Source organism: Peromyscus californicus, unplaced genomic scaffold (assembly GCF_007827085.1).
Source record: "Peromyscus californicus insignis strain IS unplaced genomic scaffold, ASM782708v3 Scaffold_10__1_contigs__length_136768540, whole genome shotgun sequence".
Classification (NCBI taxonomy): Eukaryota; Metazoa; Chordata; class Mammalia; order Rodentia; family Cricetidae; genus Peromyscus; species Peromyscus californicus.
Genome location: NW_026294391.1, coordinates 28243824 through 28262845, shown reverse-complemented (window position 1 = coordinate 28262845; position 19022 = coordinate 28243824). Strand labels below are relative to the sequence as shown.

Below are 19022 nucleotides of genomic sequence, written 5' to 3'. Positions count from 1 at the left end.
AAAATAGTTAACACCATAACCTTCAGAGTTCAAACTTTGTTACTATCTCATCCTCTAAGCAACCACCACTACAGAGAATGTGCTCAGTGGCAAGAGCAAACCGGATGTTTTGTTTGCCACAACTAGTCCATGTCCTCTACTTAGCCAAAAACAAAACAAGAAAAAAATCAAACCAGAATCACCAGAAAGCAAGAAAGTAAAACAGAATTCCCCCACACAACATAAACATGTTGGATAAACACAGAAGAAGAAGAAGAAGAAGAAGAAGAAGAAGAAGAAGAAGAAGAAGAAGAAGAAGAAGAAGAAGAAGAAGAAGAAGAAGAAGAAGAAGAAGAAGAAGAAGAAGAAGAAGAAAATAGCATCAGTGCAAACAACAGAATAAAAGTTTCAATTTGTTTTGGGTTTATTTTGTTGTTGTTGCTGTTGTTTGCTTTTATTTTTTTCAACAATACCTAATGTGTGTACCCTGCTTCAAGCTGACAGTGATGTTAAAGACAGCCCTGCATCTTGGTCTTATTTAGTATATTATAAAGCCGTGTAGACTATTCCAGATTTTTTTAAGGATTTGGTTGCTTTTAAAACTTTCATATTTAATATTTTGTCCACAGTGAATCTAAAATCCATCTTTATTTGGGATTTCTTTAAATATATGAAATACAAAATAGAGAAACTCTGCTATAGATTTTTAGAGTAAACAAAATAAGTAAAACTATATTATAAGGGTTGGTTCTGTGATCATCACATTAATGGTACCTTATTGCCTCACAATTCAAGTCAAACATGTATTTTTAAAAATATATGGTACGATTACTTAAATTAATGTCAATAATAAAAGGTGACATTTTTATTAAAGCCAATTTATGTGTTTTTCTATTCAAGGTTTAGAATCACTTTTAAAGCCCACATACCTTTCTTCACACTAAAAAACCCCCTAGCTACACAAAAGCCATACTGCAAACGAACTGCTTTTATGAAAATTACAAATGATCACCTATTGTGACTGGAAATGATGGTTCCTTATCACATTTGTCTAAAAACTTTGATTTTTAAAATTTTGTGGAGCGTACTTCTCAAAGCATGAGACAGATTTGTTCATGACTCCACATGATGTAAACCCATGCTGGTTGTGTGCATGTGTATGTTGTTTGTTTTTGTTTTTGAATGAGTTACATGTTCCAATGATAAATGATGGTCATTTTTTTCAATCCCCAACATTTTTCTTTTAATAAAATTACAACACGTTGTATCTGTTCCAACCCTTGACCAGGTAGTTTTTCTATCCCCAGCACACACTTGCTCTCCCACTCTCTCGCTCTCTCTCATTCTCTCTCCCAGTTTCTCAGTCTCCTCCTCCACCCCTCCACCCCCAACACCCATTTTACATACACCAATGACAAGAACTTAACTAATACAATTTTGTAGTAAAGACAAACAATAGAAGAAGCCAGACTTTCCCCCCCCAAACAAACAAAACACAAACAACAGATTCTTTAATTCTTAATCTGTAAATATTATTATAACAAATTTCTCTTGAAAGACATTGTCTTCTTAGACCAGACTTTCTCCTTCATTTAGCATGAGTTAATCCTTTCATCCATCTTCCTTTCTCCAATACTACTTGCTGAGGCATAACGCCAGCTGCCTATCAATCTTTTGGTAACCCTGGCGTGTTCTGTCATTGTCGTCACGTTCTAGTCTTTCACAGATCAGGCCCCTTCTCAGTTCTAATTTCTACTGCTCCATCAAAACCTATTCTAAGTACATAGGTGCTTATATTTCTGACATATGATTTCAAACACAGTATCAGTTCATGTTAAAATCAGAGGTGTGAGAACCACTTGCAGATTTCAACTTGTTACTATACTTTTTTTTTTTCAGTTTTAAGACAAGAAAATTCAAGTAATTTCAAGTAATTCAGCTTGTTTCCCTGCCTTCATTTTATCAGGGCACTTTCCCTGACATTTCCTTTCCCACCCACCACCCTCCCCTTTTGCCATCAAGCAGATCTAGTAAAACCAGACAAAAATTCGTTGTATGTAGCATTGTGAACCAGAGCTGCTCCCCATGCCCAGTTGAAGAGTGAATATAAATAATGCATATACACATACCTATTTCCCAACTACATTGTTCACAGTGTCATTTCTGTTAAGTTTTAGGTAGCATGAATCTCATCAGCACAGAGAAAAAGCTTCGCTGAAAACTCATCGCAGGTACTTACTGAGAATTCAATAGCTCTGTGGCATGCTTAGGTTTTATTTGTTAGTTTAAGAACCTGGAGCTAATTAAGAAGCTTAAAGAGTATAGTCATTAGAGTATGACTCTTTGTCCCCAGTAGCCTTATATAAAACAAGACCTAAAATTAACTACTGGTTTCTCTACTCATTCTCCTTAAAGCAATCCATTGAAAAAATTAGATTCTAAAGGACACTGTTTAATGCTATTGGGGGAGGGGGGGTCTTTCCATTGAGAATGATGATTTCTCTCATTGGTTAAAAAAAAAATCAAAAGCATGCTTTTCATTCTGTTCAAATTGCCACATGGCAAATCACAGCCACAAACTGACATTAGCTTGTTTCTGCTATAATTTGTCACAACAATGATTAGGTCTGAATTCACTATTTTAAATTTATCACATTTCAGTACATGACCTCAATATTTCCATTATTTCACCAGTTTTAAATTCATATTTGAGGTTTATCACTCAGAAATCATGTTGGTGGACATTTAAATATGGTATCTGATATGAAAATGGTATTCACAGAATACAGTTATTATACTTTGTGTGTGTCCTATAAACAGTTGGTGTGTGGTAGATAATTGGCCACTTGTCCACTCATCATTGATAAATCTATTTACACATTTTATCAAAAATATGGTATTTACATATGTGTAGTTCTTTCATCTAAATTTTGCTTTAGTTCATTTTAATGTAAAAAAATACCAAACCTCCAGAGTAATTTAATCTTCTTAAAGTATGACAGTGAGGGCTTTATTTTCGGAATAGGCAGCTCTGGGAAAATCTTGTCTAGGTTTCAAGAAAGTTAGATATTTTTGTATTCTCTATTATCACAAGGAATGAGATCGGGTAAATCAAACTACGCTAAAGAAAACCACGACAGACAGAACTGCTACCTAAAACATGAAAACTAATAAAAATGACTCAACCACTTTCTGTTTCTCCAACACATATTTAGAAGCTCATTGCCAAGCAATGATGCCAAACCGCCCCCCTCCCCCGCCCCGCCCCGCCCCATTGCCACTTCTCCCCCTCTATGGTGTCACAAAATCCTTTCCTTAGTAAGGGGTTAGACATCTGAGGTCAGCGTGGCCCAGGCAAACTATGTGGAGCTCTGGGAGGATCGGTCATCATGTGGGCTCCCGTCAGAGTTTTCAGTCTCTCCCTCGGAGATGGCCTGCATCGGCGTATTGTACAGGCGGCAGCGGACACTGTAGCGGCTGCTGCTGGCCACAGGCGGGGCCCGGGAACGTCCAACCCGCGCTGACGCTGAGGTGGCAAAGCTTTTCGAGGAAAATCCTTCTGCATTGACTCGTGGAGAGCACGGTGACAGAGGGGACAGTGCTTCAGCCCCAGGTGTGCCCTGGTGGGTATCATCGGGGCTTTGTGGGGACTCTGAAGTGAACTCTCCAGGAGGCTTGGGCAGGATAGGGCTCTTCAGGATTTCCGTGGCAGACATGCGGTAACTAGAATCTGAGCGACTGCCTTTCTTGAGAAGCAGGAGCTTAAACTCTTCGTTGGATGTGTTGGACTTTTTGGCGTTTCGGTAGATGAGACCAGGAGACCTCTGGCTAGTCCCAGCTGTCACAGTGCTGCTGGTTGAAGGGACAGAGCTGGCACCGCTGCTATTGCTGCCGAGGGGAACTCTGGACTTGCTTCTAACAGCCATGTCCCCAGAATCTTTTCTTCCAAGGACTTTCCTCTTGGATCTTTTAAGAAAAGAGAAAATGGGGTAAAAATCTTAGTCCACACACAATTTTATGAACCAAGAAGTGTTCATCTGATTCCCATATCTATTGTATTTAAAGAGCATCCTATATGGTAGAATACTAAGCTTTAGCACCATACGGAGGAAGGTTAAGGTTCATTACTGCCCCTCCTAGAGTTGAAGGGGGAAAATCCTGCCGACTTCTATTTACAGTGTGGGGAAAGCCTGTTGCTTTTTCCTCACTAAACCTGTCTGTACAATACAGAAGAATATTCTCACATCAACAACCAGCTTCCAAATAATAAGTGCAGCAAGTGGAGAATGGCGTCGGTGGGATACAGCTGGCCTTAGCTTGATACCTGATGGGCCTCGGTGATGAGCAATGGAGGTCTGTGCTGGAGACTAGCCTACACTTTACAAATTAAAACTACATTTTAATCTACTGCACATGAAAAATGAGTTAAGTGACTTTTAAAATAAATCAGTCTGCTTCTGAATACAAATACGACAACCCTTAGCTACTCAGGGACATCTACAGCATATCAAGCAGTACATCAACTCTTTGTGAGGAACTGAAAACACAGAATCTCTGGAGCTCTTAAAATATTATATAACCTAAGCTCTCAAGAGAGCAAAATAACTCTTGTCACTGGGATGTAAATAAACAGGCAAATCCTACACAAATACAAATCTAAGATTACCAAACTCCTTAAATCTACCTAACCTCTATTTCCATCATGAAACTATTGATCTTATTTTGAATTAAGTGGGCATAAACTCAATGAATCTTCAGTATAACTCAGTTATTCCTGACTCTGGCAGCATGTTCTCTCACCACCTGAAAACCTTGTGTGGTAAAGGGAATGTGAGCTTTGCCTTCCCAGATTCCTGAGGAGCGTGCCCATGCTGGCAACACTGTCAAGACTCTAACCCAACGCCTTTCTGATTCTACAACGTGTGTCCTGCCCACTATTCCAGAAACACCACATAGTTCTCTGAGGGTTCATTAGCTTACATAGCAAATTAATAATTTGGGCTGAGTTTGGAGATGAAGTCTGAGGATTAGAGGAATATAATCGGCCTTTAGACTGTGGGGAAGAACATAAACTGGTGAGTCTTGCCCTGTTTCTGGGGAAGACTGCCTGGTAAGGTACACACAGAGGGTACTACTAATGGAACCCTTAGGAAAATGCCATTTCTAAAGAGCAGTGCTCCTACTTTAAAAAAACAAAAAAGAGCAGCACAAACAGAAAAGAGAAACCCTTTTAAAACAGAAGCCCAAGGGGTGGCAAGAGAGATTTCTTCCAAAATCATAAGGCTGTGAAAAAGGAAAGATAATCCCCAGGTTCTATCCTTTGGGAATTCCATCTAGGTCCCCAAGGCCAGGTGGAAGAAGGGACTCATGTTTGTGGAAAGAGCACATGTAGCATCATTTGGTTCAGTGGCTATGAGTTTGCTTCCAAGGATGAGTTCTGGCTCTGCTTTTCTGGTCAGCAGCTATAATGGGTTGTTGCAATACGGGCCATTGATAACAGGTTATAAAGGTACAAAAGAGAAAGTGTGCATGGGCAGCAAAGGCACAACCATGTTCTGGGAAAGCAACCCAGAGAACATCCCCTATTCATGGGATATGGTCTTTCATTTTACAGATAAAAATAAGTGTCATGAGCCGGGCGGTGGTGGCGCACGCCTTTAATCCCAGCACTCGGGAGGCAGAGCCAGGCGGATCTCTGTGAGTTCGAGGCCAGCCTGGACTACCAAGTGAGTTCCAGGAAAGGCGCAAAGCTACACAGAGAAACCCTGTCTCGAAAAACCAAAAAAAAAAAAAAAAAAAAAAAAAAAAAAGTGTCATGAAAGAAATTTAATTTTTAAAAAGAAACAATAAAAGAGAGCAGTTTTCAGTTGTTCCAAGCTGAGATGGGCTCAGACTGTTTTGGCAAATCAACATATGTTTGCATCAGCTAGTGTGAGATTACAGCTTTGAGCATATTTTGTAGACCCAAGGGATTATTTAAAAGCCAGGGGTTAAGGGTATAACTCAGTGGCAGAGTGCTTTCCTAGCATGTATAAGGTCCTGGGTTTGATCTCTAGTATTGCAGAGGTAAATAAATACAAAATATAATATGCACAACAGAGGTTACACTTAAAAGTGGGCTTTCACTCCAAGTCATCTAGCTATGAATTGTTTTCACATGTAAATCTGTTCCAAAATGTCTTTCCTCGGGAAATCATCCAGTATCTTCCCTTCAGTGATTCTTACTGAACTCTCTTAATTGAACTCTATGTCTGTCTGTCTAGACTTATTTTCAAACATGCATGCAAGTCTATGAAGTTGAGTTGGAAAGATAATTCTTCCTGGCTTGCTTTTGGTTTTGTTGTATTACTACAGGTACAAAATGCTTTCCCACGTTTACATTTGATGAGAGGCCCTTCAGGAGGCAAACCCTTTTCTGTGCCTTTTGTTTCTAGGAAATTGGTCACACTCTCTCACCTGTGAATGACAGCGAATAGATCCTCAGTTGTTCGAGGTTTGTTTGGAGACACAAACACACCCTCAGCTTCAGCTTGAGAGTCTTCACTGAGTGGTGAAGTGATGGAGTCATCACTTGGTGATGATTCTTAAAAACAAGAACAGAAACATCTTTAAGGGGTAGCTACACATCTCACTACCCTGTTTCCCTGACTCCAGGATCAAACAAGCAAAAGGTACCTTACCACAGTTTTTGAAATGAGAAAGATATCTGCCAAATATTAGTTCCTAAATAACAACAGCTTTCTTCTCAGTTGTCTTAATAAGTGAAAAAGAAATGGCAGAGGTAAACCAACACCCAGGGCTATAGAGAACTATAGGGAACACAGGAAACAATATAGGACACATTTCCACCCTAACAAAGGTATCATTAACTGACCTTTCAATGAAGTCTCATCCATACTTCCTTGGGTCTCCTCTGCTCTGCTGTTATCAGAGGCACTTTTGGGTGAAATACCTGAAGCAATATTTTCCTGCTCAGAACATTTTTCAGGGAATGAATTTATAGTTGACATCTCTGACTCATGGCGGATAGTCACAGGCACTTTTTCATGGTGGCGGCTCACAATACGATGCTTATGTTGACTGCTTATGTCTGTTATTCTAGTTGGTGAGTTAGCTTGAAATGCGATTCCATCCACAGATTCTGGTTTCACACCTTCTTCCCCTACTCCAGAGGGTGCCTTCTGTCCTTGTTGTGGGGCTCCATCTGGACTAGCTCCATACTGCATCATTTTACTACCCAAATCACTGGGGCGGGCAGCAGACACCCTCTGAAATCCTGTTGAAAATCCACAGTTCTTACTAGGAATGTTTTCTGGAATAAGCTCACTTTCCATCCGTATTTGGTCTTTCATCACATTTGAATCTGGATGATTGCTACTAGCTGAGGCTACAGTTTCTGGATCGCAGTGACTCTTCACATCCAAAGTGGGGTTCTTTTCCAAATGTTTCTCTGGCCCCATTTCAACTGCAGAGGAATCTAAAAAGGACAGGAGGGTGTCTTCAGCAGAGTACTGGCGTGATATTGATTTCTTTGCTGTATGTGGCCTTGTTTTACCTGGAGATGAAGAAGCCACAGAAGCCACTGTGACAGTACTCTCTTCTAAGCAGGGGAGATCTGTATTGTTGCCCTCCTTCTGCTTAACTTCTTCAGACTTACTGATGGACCTCAGGTTGACCGATTTCAGGACTGTTGGTGTAATTGCAAGAGATGGAGGAGGAGGATTTGACCTCAGCATATCTCCTACTGTGTTCTGTTTATGAGTAAAAACATGCAATGGATGACGGTGGGGGAATGGTTTATTCAAAACATTATGAAGAGCACTTAGGTCAAGATGAGTAGGAGGTATAATTGGAAGTTCCAAATCTTTATTCAATGATAGGGCTCCATCCTTTAAAGATGGTTGCTGTAGTGAGGATTTCCTTTCTGGGACTTTAGGTTTTCTTTTGCTACCTCCAGGAGACAATGGACCTGAAAAGAAAGCCGTAGGGAAAGAGGAGGTTGGCGTCTCCGACTGGCTTGAGTAGCCACTTGATGGAGATGCTAAGCCAGCCAGCTTTTCTGGTGAAGCCAGTTTAAACTCATTGTCGACAGAAGGAAGAGATGGGGTGGTTGCCCTTGATTCTGACTGGGATGTCTGGGATTCAGAGCTCTCCGGAGATTTGATGCACTCGATTACTGTGGTACCCGTAGCAGTGCTTGAATTAGATAAGGATCTGTAAGGATCATTTGTTTTCAAGTCATTTAGAAGCCAGAGGTCTGCATAGTGAGTTGATTCAGCACCTTCATCTTTGAATGGTGAAATGTCTGTAGCATCCAACTGAGGTTCCTTAATAGCATGTTCACTCTGGTTTATCCAAGAAGAGTCCTGCTTTGCAGGCAGATTGGCGTTTTCCACTCGAGAAGGCGTGTTGGAGAAATCAAGAGGCAGCTTCATTTCCCTGGAACTGTGAGGCAGATGCTGACCAGTGCTTATCTTTGGTTCTTTCTTCTCAGAAATGTCTGCATTTTCATCGGACTTTCTCAACGATGAGCTACGTTTAGGTGGAGTTGGCTTTGCCTTTGGTTTCCTGAAAGAGATGCTTGGTCTCCCCTGCCTCCTGTGGTCTATGTAGTCTTGCCAGGCACAGTCCGGAAGACCAGGAGGAACTCCTACACCCTGACCATTCTCTGGGCCCAGGCCTGCATAGTGACAGACATAGCTCTTATTACCTTTGAGACCACAGTCAAAGTGCATCGAGGTATAGTATCCTTCTGTGTCCACTGAGAAATGAGAGCTAGTATCTGCTTTGTCTGAAGGAGACTTTTCCAGAAAGCTGTCATAGGTACCCATGCTTGTGAAGCTTGGGCAGCCCAGGCTATCTGCCTTTGGACGCTCAGGACTAAAATCTTGGCGGCAGGATGCATCATGATGGTGGTGCAGATAATTCCACTCACTGTCACTGGTATTGCTGTTGTTGGCATCATCCAGCAGATCTGCAACAGTGGAGGTGAAGGAGTTTGTCCGGTGGCCTCTTACTTTATCCAAGTGGTCATTGTACTGTTCTGTCACAAAGACACTGGTGTCTTCATTAGCAGTAGGAGCAGTGTTCAGTGACAATTCTGAGTCACAGTGCGAAGAGCCAGTGAGGGGAGGAGAAGCTGCTGGAGGGATTGTCTCTGAGGTCTGTGATGGGCATGTAGAGCTGCTCCCACTCCAATTACCACTGGACGACTGGTGGTCATCTTTCTGGTCCATGTGGCTGCTAAGGAGGACACTAGCCGTGGAAATGCAATGGATGGGGCTTCCAAAGGTGTCTGAGTTGGAGGAGATGTCACAGCTTCCAGAGTCAGCCGCCATTCGGGACAGGCGCGACCTCCCTCTCTCACTTAACTTGTGCTGAGGGCTGTGAAGATGTTGAGAACAGGCCAGGCCCAAAGCAGGCTGGTGTTCCTTTGCACTTGGGCTGTTCGGCGCTTCACTACAATCATTAGGGGTTCTTTCATGGTCACCCACGAAAGGCGCCCCTTCTTCATATGCTGAGGGCTTAGCACCAACTTTGGATTCAGCATCTCCACCTCTATTTCCCTCCCGAGGGAGGCTCCGAGATCTTGTGCGGCTGCTCACTACAGGAGTAAACATGGTATCGCCTTTGTCTGCCAGTGCAGAGATGTTGCCAGCAGAATGAGAAAGGGAAGCTGCAATGCTTTGACCCCGTTGAGCTCTGATTCTCCTTCTGGATGGGGCAGCAATCAGAATATCTTCAGTTTGGCATTCGGAATCCCTGGTTCCGGACCTCCTATTGACAGTGTTGGAGGGGTCTGGGTTTGTGTGCACAATCACATTCCTTTCCCTGGCCACTGGTGATTCATCAGAATCTAGGGCACATGGAAAACACTGTTAGGTATTACATATCGGCAGACTAACAGGCATTTTGAGGGGTGTTTCTAAATCTGTGTGCTACCATATTAGAACCTTCTCCTACAGAAAAACAAAAACAAAAAACAGTATCTAAAATTAGGAGAAAGTTCAAATGTTTTCTGTCCCTGATTTGTCTGTTTCTATCTACATGAATATTTGAATATGTGTACATACATACACACACACACACACACACACACACACACACACACATACATGCAACATGTATACTTATTGAGAGAAGATATGCTTTTTGCTTTTTATGAATCATCTCTCTTCACATTAATTTACTCCAACAAGTGACTGCTTTCATAAAAGAAAATGATAAAAATAATCAAAAAACAAAAAACAGCTCAAGTACAAAATCTAGAGTCCTGGCCACTACTTTCACATGTTTTGAAATCCAAGCATAAAGGAATAGAATGATTTCATTATAAAAATTAAAGTCTTATTTACATGGAGCTGCTACCATAATATTTTGAAATTGGTAGAAATATTATAAATACATTGAATAGAAAAATTTTAAATGTCCCCAAAGGTATTATATTTTTAAGATTCCATATTGGAATATGTTTAAAATTTACTTGAAAAATAATTAAAACATAAAAGTATATTTCTCTTCAAATGAAGCTACAGTTTAAAAAAAACTCTTGCAATGAATCTTTGTTTATATTCCTATCTTAAAATGAAACATTTGAATTGGCAAGGCACATTATATTTCACCAGGAATGCTTAAATCTATAAGGTTAAGCCTTTATGTTCAAGAACAGAGTTAAAAAAATAATGCCGAAATGTTTTCTGAATGCAAAATAAATATACAGTAGTTTAAAACTACTACACATTAAAACATTCAATATTTATAAGTAATGTTATAGTTGAAGGCAGTTGAAAGTGGGGACCTATTTCCTCTCCTTTCACCTTCACTAGACAGAAACCATGAACATTTTTATGACACACCTATTTCTTGTTGAACTCTTCTGGGAATCCCCGAGATGGTTTTCCTTCTCCTCAATTTTCGTCTCCGCTGTAGCACGGATTGTGAATGAACAAGAGAACAGCGTATACTAGCTTCTCTGTCAAAACCAACTCCTGCAACCCATAAATAGGTCTCATTAGCCTTAAAAGTAGCAGACAAATTTTCATTTACTTGCAACACAGTGATATTTATTGATTGGAAGTCAGGGAAGACTTTGGATTAAGCCTGTGAACAAAATATAAGAGAGACCTTCTTCAGCCCTTATTTAAAGGTTTACTTCTAAATGCAGCTTCCCACAACAGCTTGCAAAGTCAAAAGCAACAATCAAAAGAGGAAAACGAAAAGAAAGAGGGTAAAGAAAGGGACATCAGGCAAGCCCTCTCCCACTGAACTGGTTATACACCTTTAGTCACTATTATTTACTGGTCTATTTCTGGGCTCTCTGAAACTGATACCTTTACATAGTAGATCAGTACCCAAGATGTGAACCTAATGTATCCTGACCCATTTCTTCATTAAAAGCGTCTTTGTGAGTTTTTCTCCCTCCACCTCGTATACCCAAACTTCTCCAAGCATTTACACACACACACACACACACACACACACACACACACACACACACACACACACACACTGCTGTGAGGAAACACAACAGCACAACAGATTAGGTCTTTCATCTTTTCAATAATCTTCTAACTCTACTTTCTTCTTGTGACTAAACTGGGTGCTTTTTGGTTTGGAAATAAACATACAGAGGAGTTCCAATCAACTATAGGATAGACTCCCCAGCCTTTAAAGTATTGTTTGTTATTATGCATGCAGGAACCAAACATGGTGCTTTTTAGTTCTTCTCTGTAATCACATTAGTAGCACTATATGTGGTTCTACTATATTAGAAGAACGAGGAAGAAGGTAAGGAATTCAGACTCTGTCAGGCACAATCACACACTGTGGATTTTTCAGTGCAAGCTGTGGCTAAGAAATGTGGAAGGCTGTGCTTTGGGATTTGATCACCTCATCATTTTTCCTAACTGTTAAACCTTGGGTCATCTGTATAGCATCACAGTGACAACAGTTTTTAGGCTCACTTTGAAATATCTGTGTCATGATATGAATGATTACAATGTTATCAGAGAATTCATATGAAAGGTATTTTCCTTTCTTGCTTCCAATCACAAACCAAAATCCTTCATCTGAATCTTAATGATTATTGAATACATGATTCACAGACACTGCATATTATATGGACATCATTAACATTATTCTCATTGAAGCTCTTGAAATCAACATCTAATCTGGGCCTTCATCTTGAGAGTTCCTGAAATAAAACTGAGAGAAAAATCTTCTCTTTTTACTAATCACAAGATGATGGTCCATAATCACAGTACTACATTTGAAAACAAGATTTTACTTACAGTAGCAGAAAGGAAGCAGGGCTGCTAATAGTCAGATGTTCTCAGACTGAAAATTAGTTTAAAGGGGTGCCAGAATGATCCATTTTGGCAGATGAACTCCCCTAACATATCTCCTTTAGATTATAGAGGTCAGAGAAGTGCACATCTTCAGAATAATTTATCCCATAAGTTGAATAGGTCAGCAGGAAAATTAAGTCTCAGCTCACGACACAACTGGCCAATGCATTAGAGTACCTCTCATTCAGGAGGGAAAAAAATATCTGTCCCAGATACCCAGTCCATTTGTTCCCCACTCTAGGTGAGAGAAATCTGAGTGGCATTAATAATAGCAATGTCCACAATTCTTCTTAGGGTACATGCAATCTTTAGTTATGGGAAATAAAGATGAAAGCCAGCCATAGGGCGACTGGTTTTGAAATTTTCATTACATAAGTAAGGTAAAGGGAACTACGAGAGGGTTTAAAAATACCAATGTGGAGATCATTTAATTTGGGGGAGAATGGTGGAGAACAAAGTATAATTCTCTCTCTTTCTCTTTCTCTCTCTCTCTCTCTCTCTCTCTCTCTCTCTCTCTCACACACACACACACACACACACACACACACACACACACACACACACACACGTACACACACACATGCACACAAATCACATCATTAAACCTATTACTTTGTATGCTAACCTAGATATTCCTTTAAAAACTAAAACATCATCTGATTACAACTAAAATTATTCCCAGTTCCAGCTCCAGAATTCTGCTAATAGACTTTGAAGAAAAGTCCAGCTGAGCTTCATCCTATCTAGACTAATATGCAAACTTTAATACATACAATAGCAGAAAGTGAAAGGAAGCCAGGCTTGCTCAGATTTTGAAACACAATTTGCCCCTCATCTCTGTAGCTACATATTTTCAGGTCAAAAATCCCTAAAATCAATACAGGAGTCTAAGTGGTCTTGTCGAAAAGCCTACCTTCCTCCAGGGAAGCATGAAAACAGATTCTCTAGTTGGTCGACAGGACCTTTCTTGCAGTTTTAGAAACCTGGGTTTTGCTGTTTTCTTTCTTACGGTGCCACGCATCATTATCATGTGATTAATCACTGCCAACGAGCTATTTGGTGATTTTTTTAAAGAAACTGTCCATCATTTACATAACAAGCAGTCCAGCAGAATATATGCAAATTGGTGTTCAAAACCCGACAAAAGCATACTGAATATCCCCTGACTTGTATGTTGACAATAGATTTCTTGCTCACAACAAAAGTATATTCTTAGCTGATAGAGAGGCTAACAGCACGTGTTTTGAACATCCTTAATACATGGAATGTTCAGACCCAACTGTCCCAAAGGAAAAAAAGAAAACGATACCAGTGACATTGATGGGAATAATGCAAGAAGAAATCACTTGAGCATCTTGTTTCATCTTCTCCTCAGGAGTCGGGAGAGGTAGCGCTTTGCTCCAGTTGGTCTGCTTGTCCAGTGTAGAGGGGACATTGTGTATTGGATTTTTCGGCCTCTGTCCTAACATGACATCTGTTTCTTCATCCTCTGGAGAGTGGGACTGCAAACAAAATACATTCAGATTCACTTCTCATACCTTATATGCATAAGGGATTTCATAGTTCAGCCTTTTAAAATAAGGCTAGAAATAAGCATGTAGGACAAAGGAAACAGTCCTAGAAAATAGTAAGCACAACTAATTAGAAATTTTGTTTCAACAGTGAAGAGATACAGAAGGGAAAAATGGGCCCATAAAACATGCTTTTCAGGTGAAATAGAATTAAGAGACAAATTAGTCAGAAATCCTATCCCTTCAAACTGAAAACTGTCTGTCTCTAATCCAGTGAAAGGTAGATCTACTTTCTGTATGTTTATGTCACTATGAATTCCTGTCAAATATCTTGAGAGCTCTAGACCATGATGATCCAGGATGGCAGATGAGCTAAACGCCTATAAAAATTCTCAGAGACCCTGAAGAAAACCTGGAGACATGAGACAGTCTGGAATAGACCACCTGGAGAATAACCAATCCGCCAGCCTAACTCAGGAGGCCACCAAAACTCCAGGACTTAATTGCACTGCAGGAAGACAGCTTTGGGAAATGACATTTTAAAAAGTCAGTTTAACTGACGTTCGATGGCTGTAGAAAAGCCAAAGTAAAGATGTGCCCCAGTATTCGACTACTATGTTTCTGGAGGGAAAGATTGAAGGGAGTTTCTCTTTTGAATTTAGATGGGTGGAAGAGTTCTAGTTTATTTTCTTCCAGCTTTGTGGTGCAAAACTTTCCTTCCAGCTGTGGAAGCTAGAGACTTTGATTTTCTATACGACATTTGAAAACTGTCTATCCAAGCCTTTGGCAAATATTAATACTGTCTAACTTTTATTTCAAGCTTGGGCTCCAGGCCCAGATTATTCAAAAGGCCCCATCCCACTTTTGGTTTCAGGGTTGACTTTCTAAACCAGAGTAGTAAAAGACCCAGTTTCCACCATTGAACCCAGTTTTCTTTCTTTATACAGTTCAGAGGAAGATGGGTAACTGTATAAAATAAGTATTTCATTTCCTCTTATTTCAGTAAGGTTTTAATAATACTTTGTCCTAAAATCAGGATTCAAAAAAAAAAAATCTCTCTAGAGTTCACATTGGAAACTGTACTATTGGCTCAGGATCGCATGTACTGTCAAATGAACTGTCCTCAAGTCTCCTTAAAGAATAGGCTCCAGAGCCCCTTTTTTTAAAGGAAACCCCAGTATTTACTTACCTTATCAGAAGTTTCTGCAAAGCCCCCCAATACACCCAACGGTATATGATTTCCCCCCCTTGGGAAAATTGTGTTCGCCATGAACGGTTTAGTAAAATATTGCAAACTTCTTCTCTCTTCAGCTTTTGTGCAGATTCCCAGCGAAGCGAATAGCTCAAATAAAGTTGGAGCACAAAAGACTTTGTTTCCTAGGTAACTTTCAAAAAGAAAAAAAAAGTTTGGTGCATGCAGAGAGGGAGGAAGGGAGAGGGAAGGAGGGATGGGGGGATGGAGAGAGGGGGGAGAGAGAGAGAGAGAGAGAGAGAGAGAGAGAGAGAGAGAGAGAGAGAGAGAGAGAGAGAGGAGAAAGGAACACAGGAAAGCTGAGCGCGGGGAGCCCAGCAGGAAAGCAAACTCCCACCACCAGAGGCCTCATTTTGCTGGCGATTCCTTCCTTGAATAACAATGGACTTGAAAGGACTAAAGGATAGTGACCTGACTCCAGGTTCTGACCAGCAGCCAAAAGCACTTTTTATTTAATGGTGACAGGGACAATTGGCTGCCAGAGGATCCTCTTGTCTTGATCTCCTTTAAAAAAAAAAAAAAATTGAGACGCTGAACTTTTACAGTTCTGATAAATACAGGGAAAACTGTCATTTCTTTTCCCCAAACTACAAAATCCAGGAGCAGCAATAGAGGATGCCTGTGCTCAGCAGAGCTGCAAATTGCAGCTCCAAGGGGGACATTCATAGGGAACAAAACCAACGACAGGGCTGTCGTTAATTCAAGTTAGGAAAATACCATCCTTCAAGTTGACTTAAGAGAAAAACGGTTAGTTGAAAACAGGTTTGCAATAAAGTTAAAAGAGAGAAGAAAGGGAGAGTGTCTGAAAAGAGCAGGATAAGGCTGCAAAGCAATGTTCTCAGAACCAATACCTTTCTACTCCATGGGGCCATGTGGCAACACTCAATGGGGGAGGGCGAGCGGGTGCTGTTAAACTATGAAGATGAAATGCAAAAGAAAAAATTAAAAATGTACACAATAGAACGATCCTAACAAATACCATTCTGGGAGAACTTCTCTCCTAAATGATTCTATTCTAAGAGGATAGAGTTCTGGATCTAGAGTTCTTCAATTCAAATCCTGGCTACCTGGCTTTTCCCCTACATGATCAGGTGCAATTCTTTAACATCTGCAGTAAGATAGGTGAATAACAGCATCTATTGTCCAGGGCTAATCTGAGGATTAAATGGGAAAATATATGTAGTATTCTTAGAATTTTGGCACTTAGCATGCTTTATATGCTAGTGCTGGCTACTTTTACAACTATGGTTATTTTTATGTCTACCTTGTAACTGTGAAAATGTCTTTGAAAATCATAATTTTCCCATCTTTTGTGTGTATGCCTGTGTTTATGTATGTGTGCAGGTGTGTGTATGTGTGTGTGTATATGTTATGTGTATATATGTGTTGGTATGTATGCATGCAAGTATATACATGTACATGTGGAGGACAGAGGCTAATCTCAGGTATCATCATTTCTCAGGAATTATCCATTTTGGGTCTTTTGTTGGCTTGGTAGTTTCTGTATGTGTGAGGGTCTTTAAGTGGCCTGGAGCTTGCCGAATAAGCTAAGATGCCTGGCCAGTGAGTCTCAGGGACCTGCTTGTTTCTCCCAGCAGATAATCACCAGCCCTGGGATTATTAGTGTGTGCCACCATACCAAGCTTTTACATTTAGGTCCTCATGTTTGCAAGGCAGGTATTTTACCTACTGTAACTTCCCCATCTTTTCCACCTAAGTCTTTCTAAATTGGGAAAGACTAGATTATATTCTTTCCTTAGAATGAGTTTATTTTCCCATGATTTGTTTGGGAAAAAATGTCCTATATGTATCACCTTGTCTAGACTGCTCCAATTTGCTTCTCTCTCATCAAGCATATTTAAAGACCATTGGTTTCATGAGAGTTTCTGCTTCACACTCATACCCATACATGGTTTAATGCTGGGCTACCAACATCTCACAAGACTTAAACTGAAGGAAAGGCCCTATGTTTTATTTTGTATTGGATGAAACAAATCATATTGCCAATCTTACTTGGAAAATAATTTGATAATCAGAAGTCTCTCTCCAGGATCTATTAAGAAAGACATTGAAGTTTTTCTTGTTTGTTTGTTTTGAGAGACTCACTATTCAGTCCATGTTGATCTCTAACCCACAGTCATCCTGCCTAAGCTTTCCAGGTACAGGCATTACAGGTATGCCCTACCATGCCTGGCTGAAACGCTTGAACTTCTACCAGGTGAGAAAACCCACAGGCTGTATATGGGCAAGAATAACTATGAATGTAGCCCAAAACAAAATTTTAAACTTACCCAAAACTTTGTGATTTATTTACTATTATTTTCAGTAACTTGATTTGTATATCTGTGTAAGAGCTTTGTAGATAGCAATGCCTTGTTTCAATGTCAAAAGCTAGACACATCAGTGAATCTAACCTATACCAGCTTTAGAATCAGTTATGCACATATTATAGTACTTACCTTATAGCTGGGCTTTAATGTTATACAAATTATCATTGAACACACACATTGTGTTCATCTAGTAGATTGTGAATTTCTGTATTTAACTTTTTCTCTCAGTCTTTCATGATAGTAGTTGTGCCCCCTCATAAGAACTCACCAAAATACTTGCCCACTCAAATGATACTAGAGATCCATGTGTTTTAGCAGTTACGAGAAAGCCAACTGAAATTAGAGGCACGTCCAAGATCTCAGGAGGAAGCAGATACCATAGAAACCTCTGTCTTACTAGAGTAAGTACATAAAACTAGACAGGAAACCACCAGAAACTTCTGGTTCCATAAGTGAATTGGTTTGGGTGGATACTAAACCTAGTTATTCTCAATCTGATGGCAGGCATGTATTGTGAAAGGCACTCAAGATCGAATTCTAATTTAAGTTTCTAAATTGTAACTGGTAGGGTTGTTCATTAATCTTTATGTAGAGCAAATTCCATTTCCTCCTGCCCAGCTTGTTTTGACCAGATCTCAACACTAATGAGTTTAAAGAGCCAAAGGCTCCTCCACTGACGGAATGCATTTTGAGAGATGTATTAGATACATCTGAGCTTGGACTTACTCTGGTTCTAGCCTAAGAATCAGCCATAGGCGATGTAGAAGTCTCATATAAGAAACTGGAATATGTAAAATAGAGGAACAATTTATAGAAGCAAGTGAAAGGGAGCCTCAAAGTGTCACATTGATATGGGAAAGGAAATTGTTTCAAAGCAATTCAAGGTTTTGGTAGCTCATGAAGAAATATTCCAAAAAAAAAATACATAAGAGACTGCAGTTCAGAAAACATGAAGGAAATTAATATTGGCAAATGAATTTTGGTAGTTCATCATAAATCCCCCAGGTCTACTCTCATGCTGAGTATTTTTTCAGGAATGAGAGATGAGGAGTAGACTTTATCTTTTTATCTGTTTGTATTAAACAAGTATGAGGTAAAAAGCTGGCAGTGACTAAGGGTGGCCTTGACTGAATCCAGACAGTGCAGACCACTGGTTTGGGCTACTATAATCAAATCAAGGTCTCCTTGGATTATACTCCCCAGCAGATTCAGCCTCAGCTAAGTATCTCTGTATCATTTTGGTAGCAGCCCCAACCTACAGCATGCAAATGCAGGTACTGGGTAGCCCTGAGCTTTGGAATGGAGAGGTGGTGCTCTTTGGTTCATCCACCTAAACCTAATTAGGCTCCCTGTAGATTTATCGTATCTTTGCATGTAATATTAAGTGGGCTGTGGCTTTATATCTGCCATGAATTATGAACTGTCTGAGTCTTGTGTTTGAACCTATCCTATCTCCCAGATGTTGGTCAATGAAAGCAAAATGATTCTGAGTGTTTTGGATTATATTTTCATATGATCAATGTTCATAGAATTTTTCTCTAAATTATCTAAGAGTCAAATTGCAAGCCAGTGCTACCTCAGGGCATCTCTACTTGGACCAGAA

The 19022-nt window shown here is 40.1% G+C and overlaps 1 protein-coding gene across 5 annotated transcripts in view; it reads right to left on the bottom strand.

The window, feature by feature from the left end:
• Positions 1 to 608: 608 nt before the first annotated feature.
• Nhs (NHS actin remodeling regulator) overlaps positions 609 to 19022 on the bottom strand; it is a 342196-nt gene continuing 323782 nt past the window's right edge. For 3 of the 5 annotated variants that reach the window (XM_052721028.1, XM_052721254.1, XM_052721185.1), the window contains exons 4-9: positions 15941 to 16003; positions 13636 to 13828; positions 10836 to 10967; positions 6854 to 9835; positions 6436 to 6562; positions 609 to 3945 (exon numbers count right to left, since the gene is read on the bottom strand). In XM_052721028.1, coding sequence (XP_052576988.1) covers positions 3339 to 3945; positions 6436 to 6562; positions 6854 to 9835; positions 10836 to 10967; positions 13636 to 13828; positions 15941 to 16003 — 4104 coding nt within the window. In that variant the 3' untranslated portion in view covers positions 609 to 3338. The other 2 variants (XM_052721326.1, XM_052721099.1) reach the window with 2 other exon arrangements.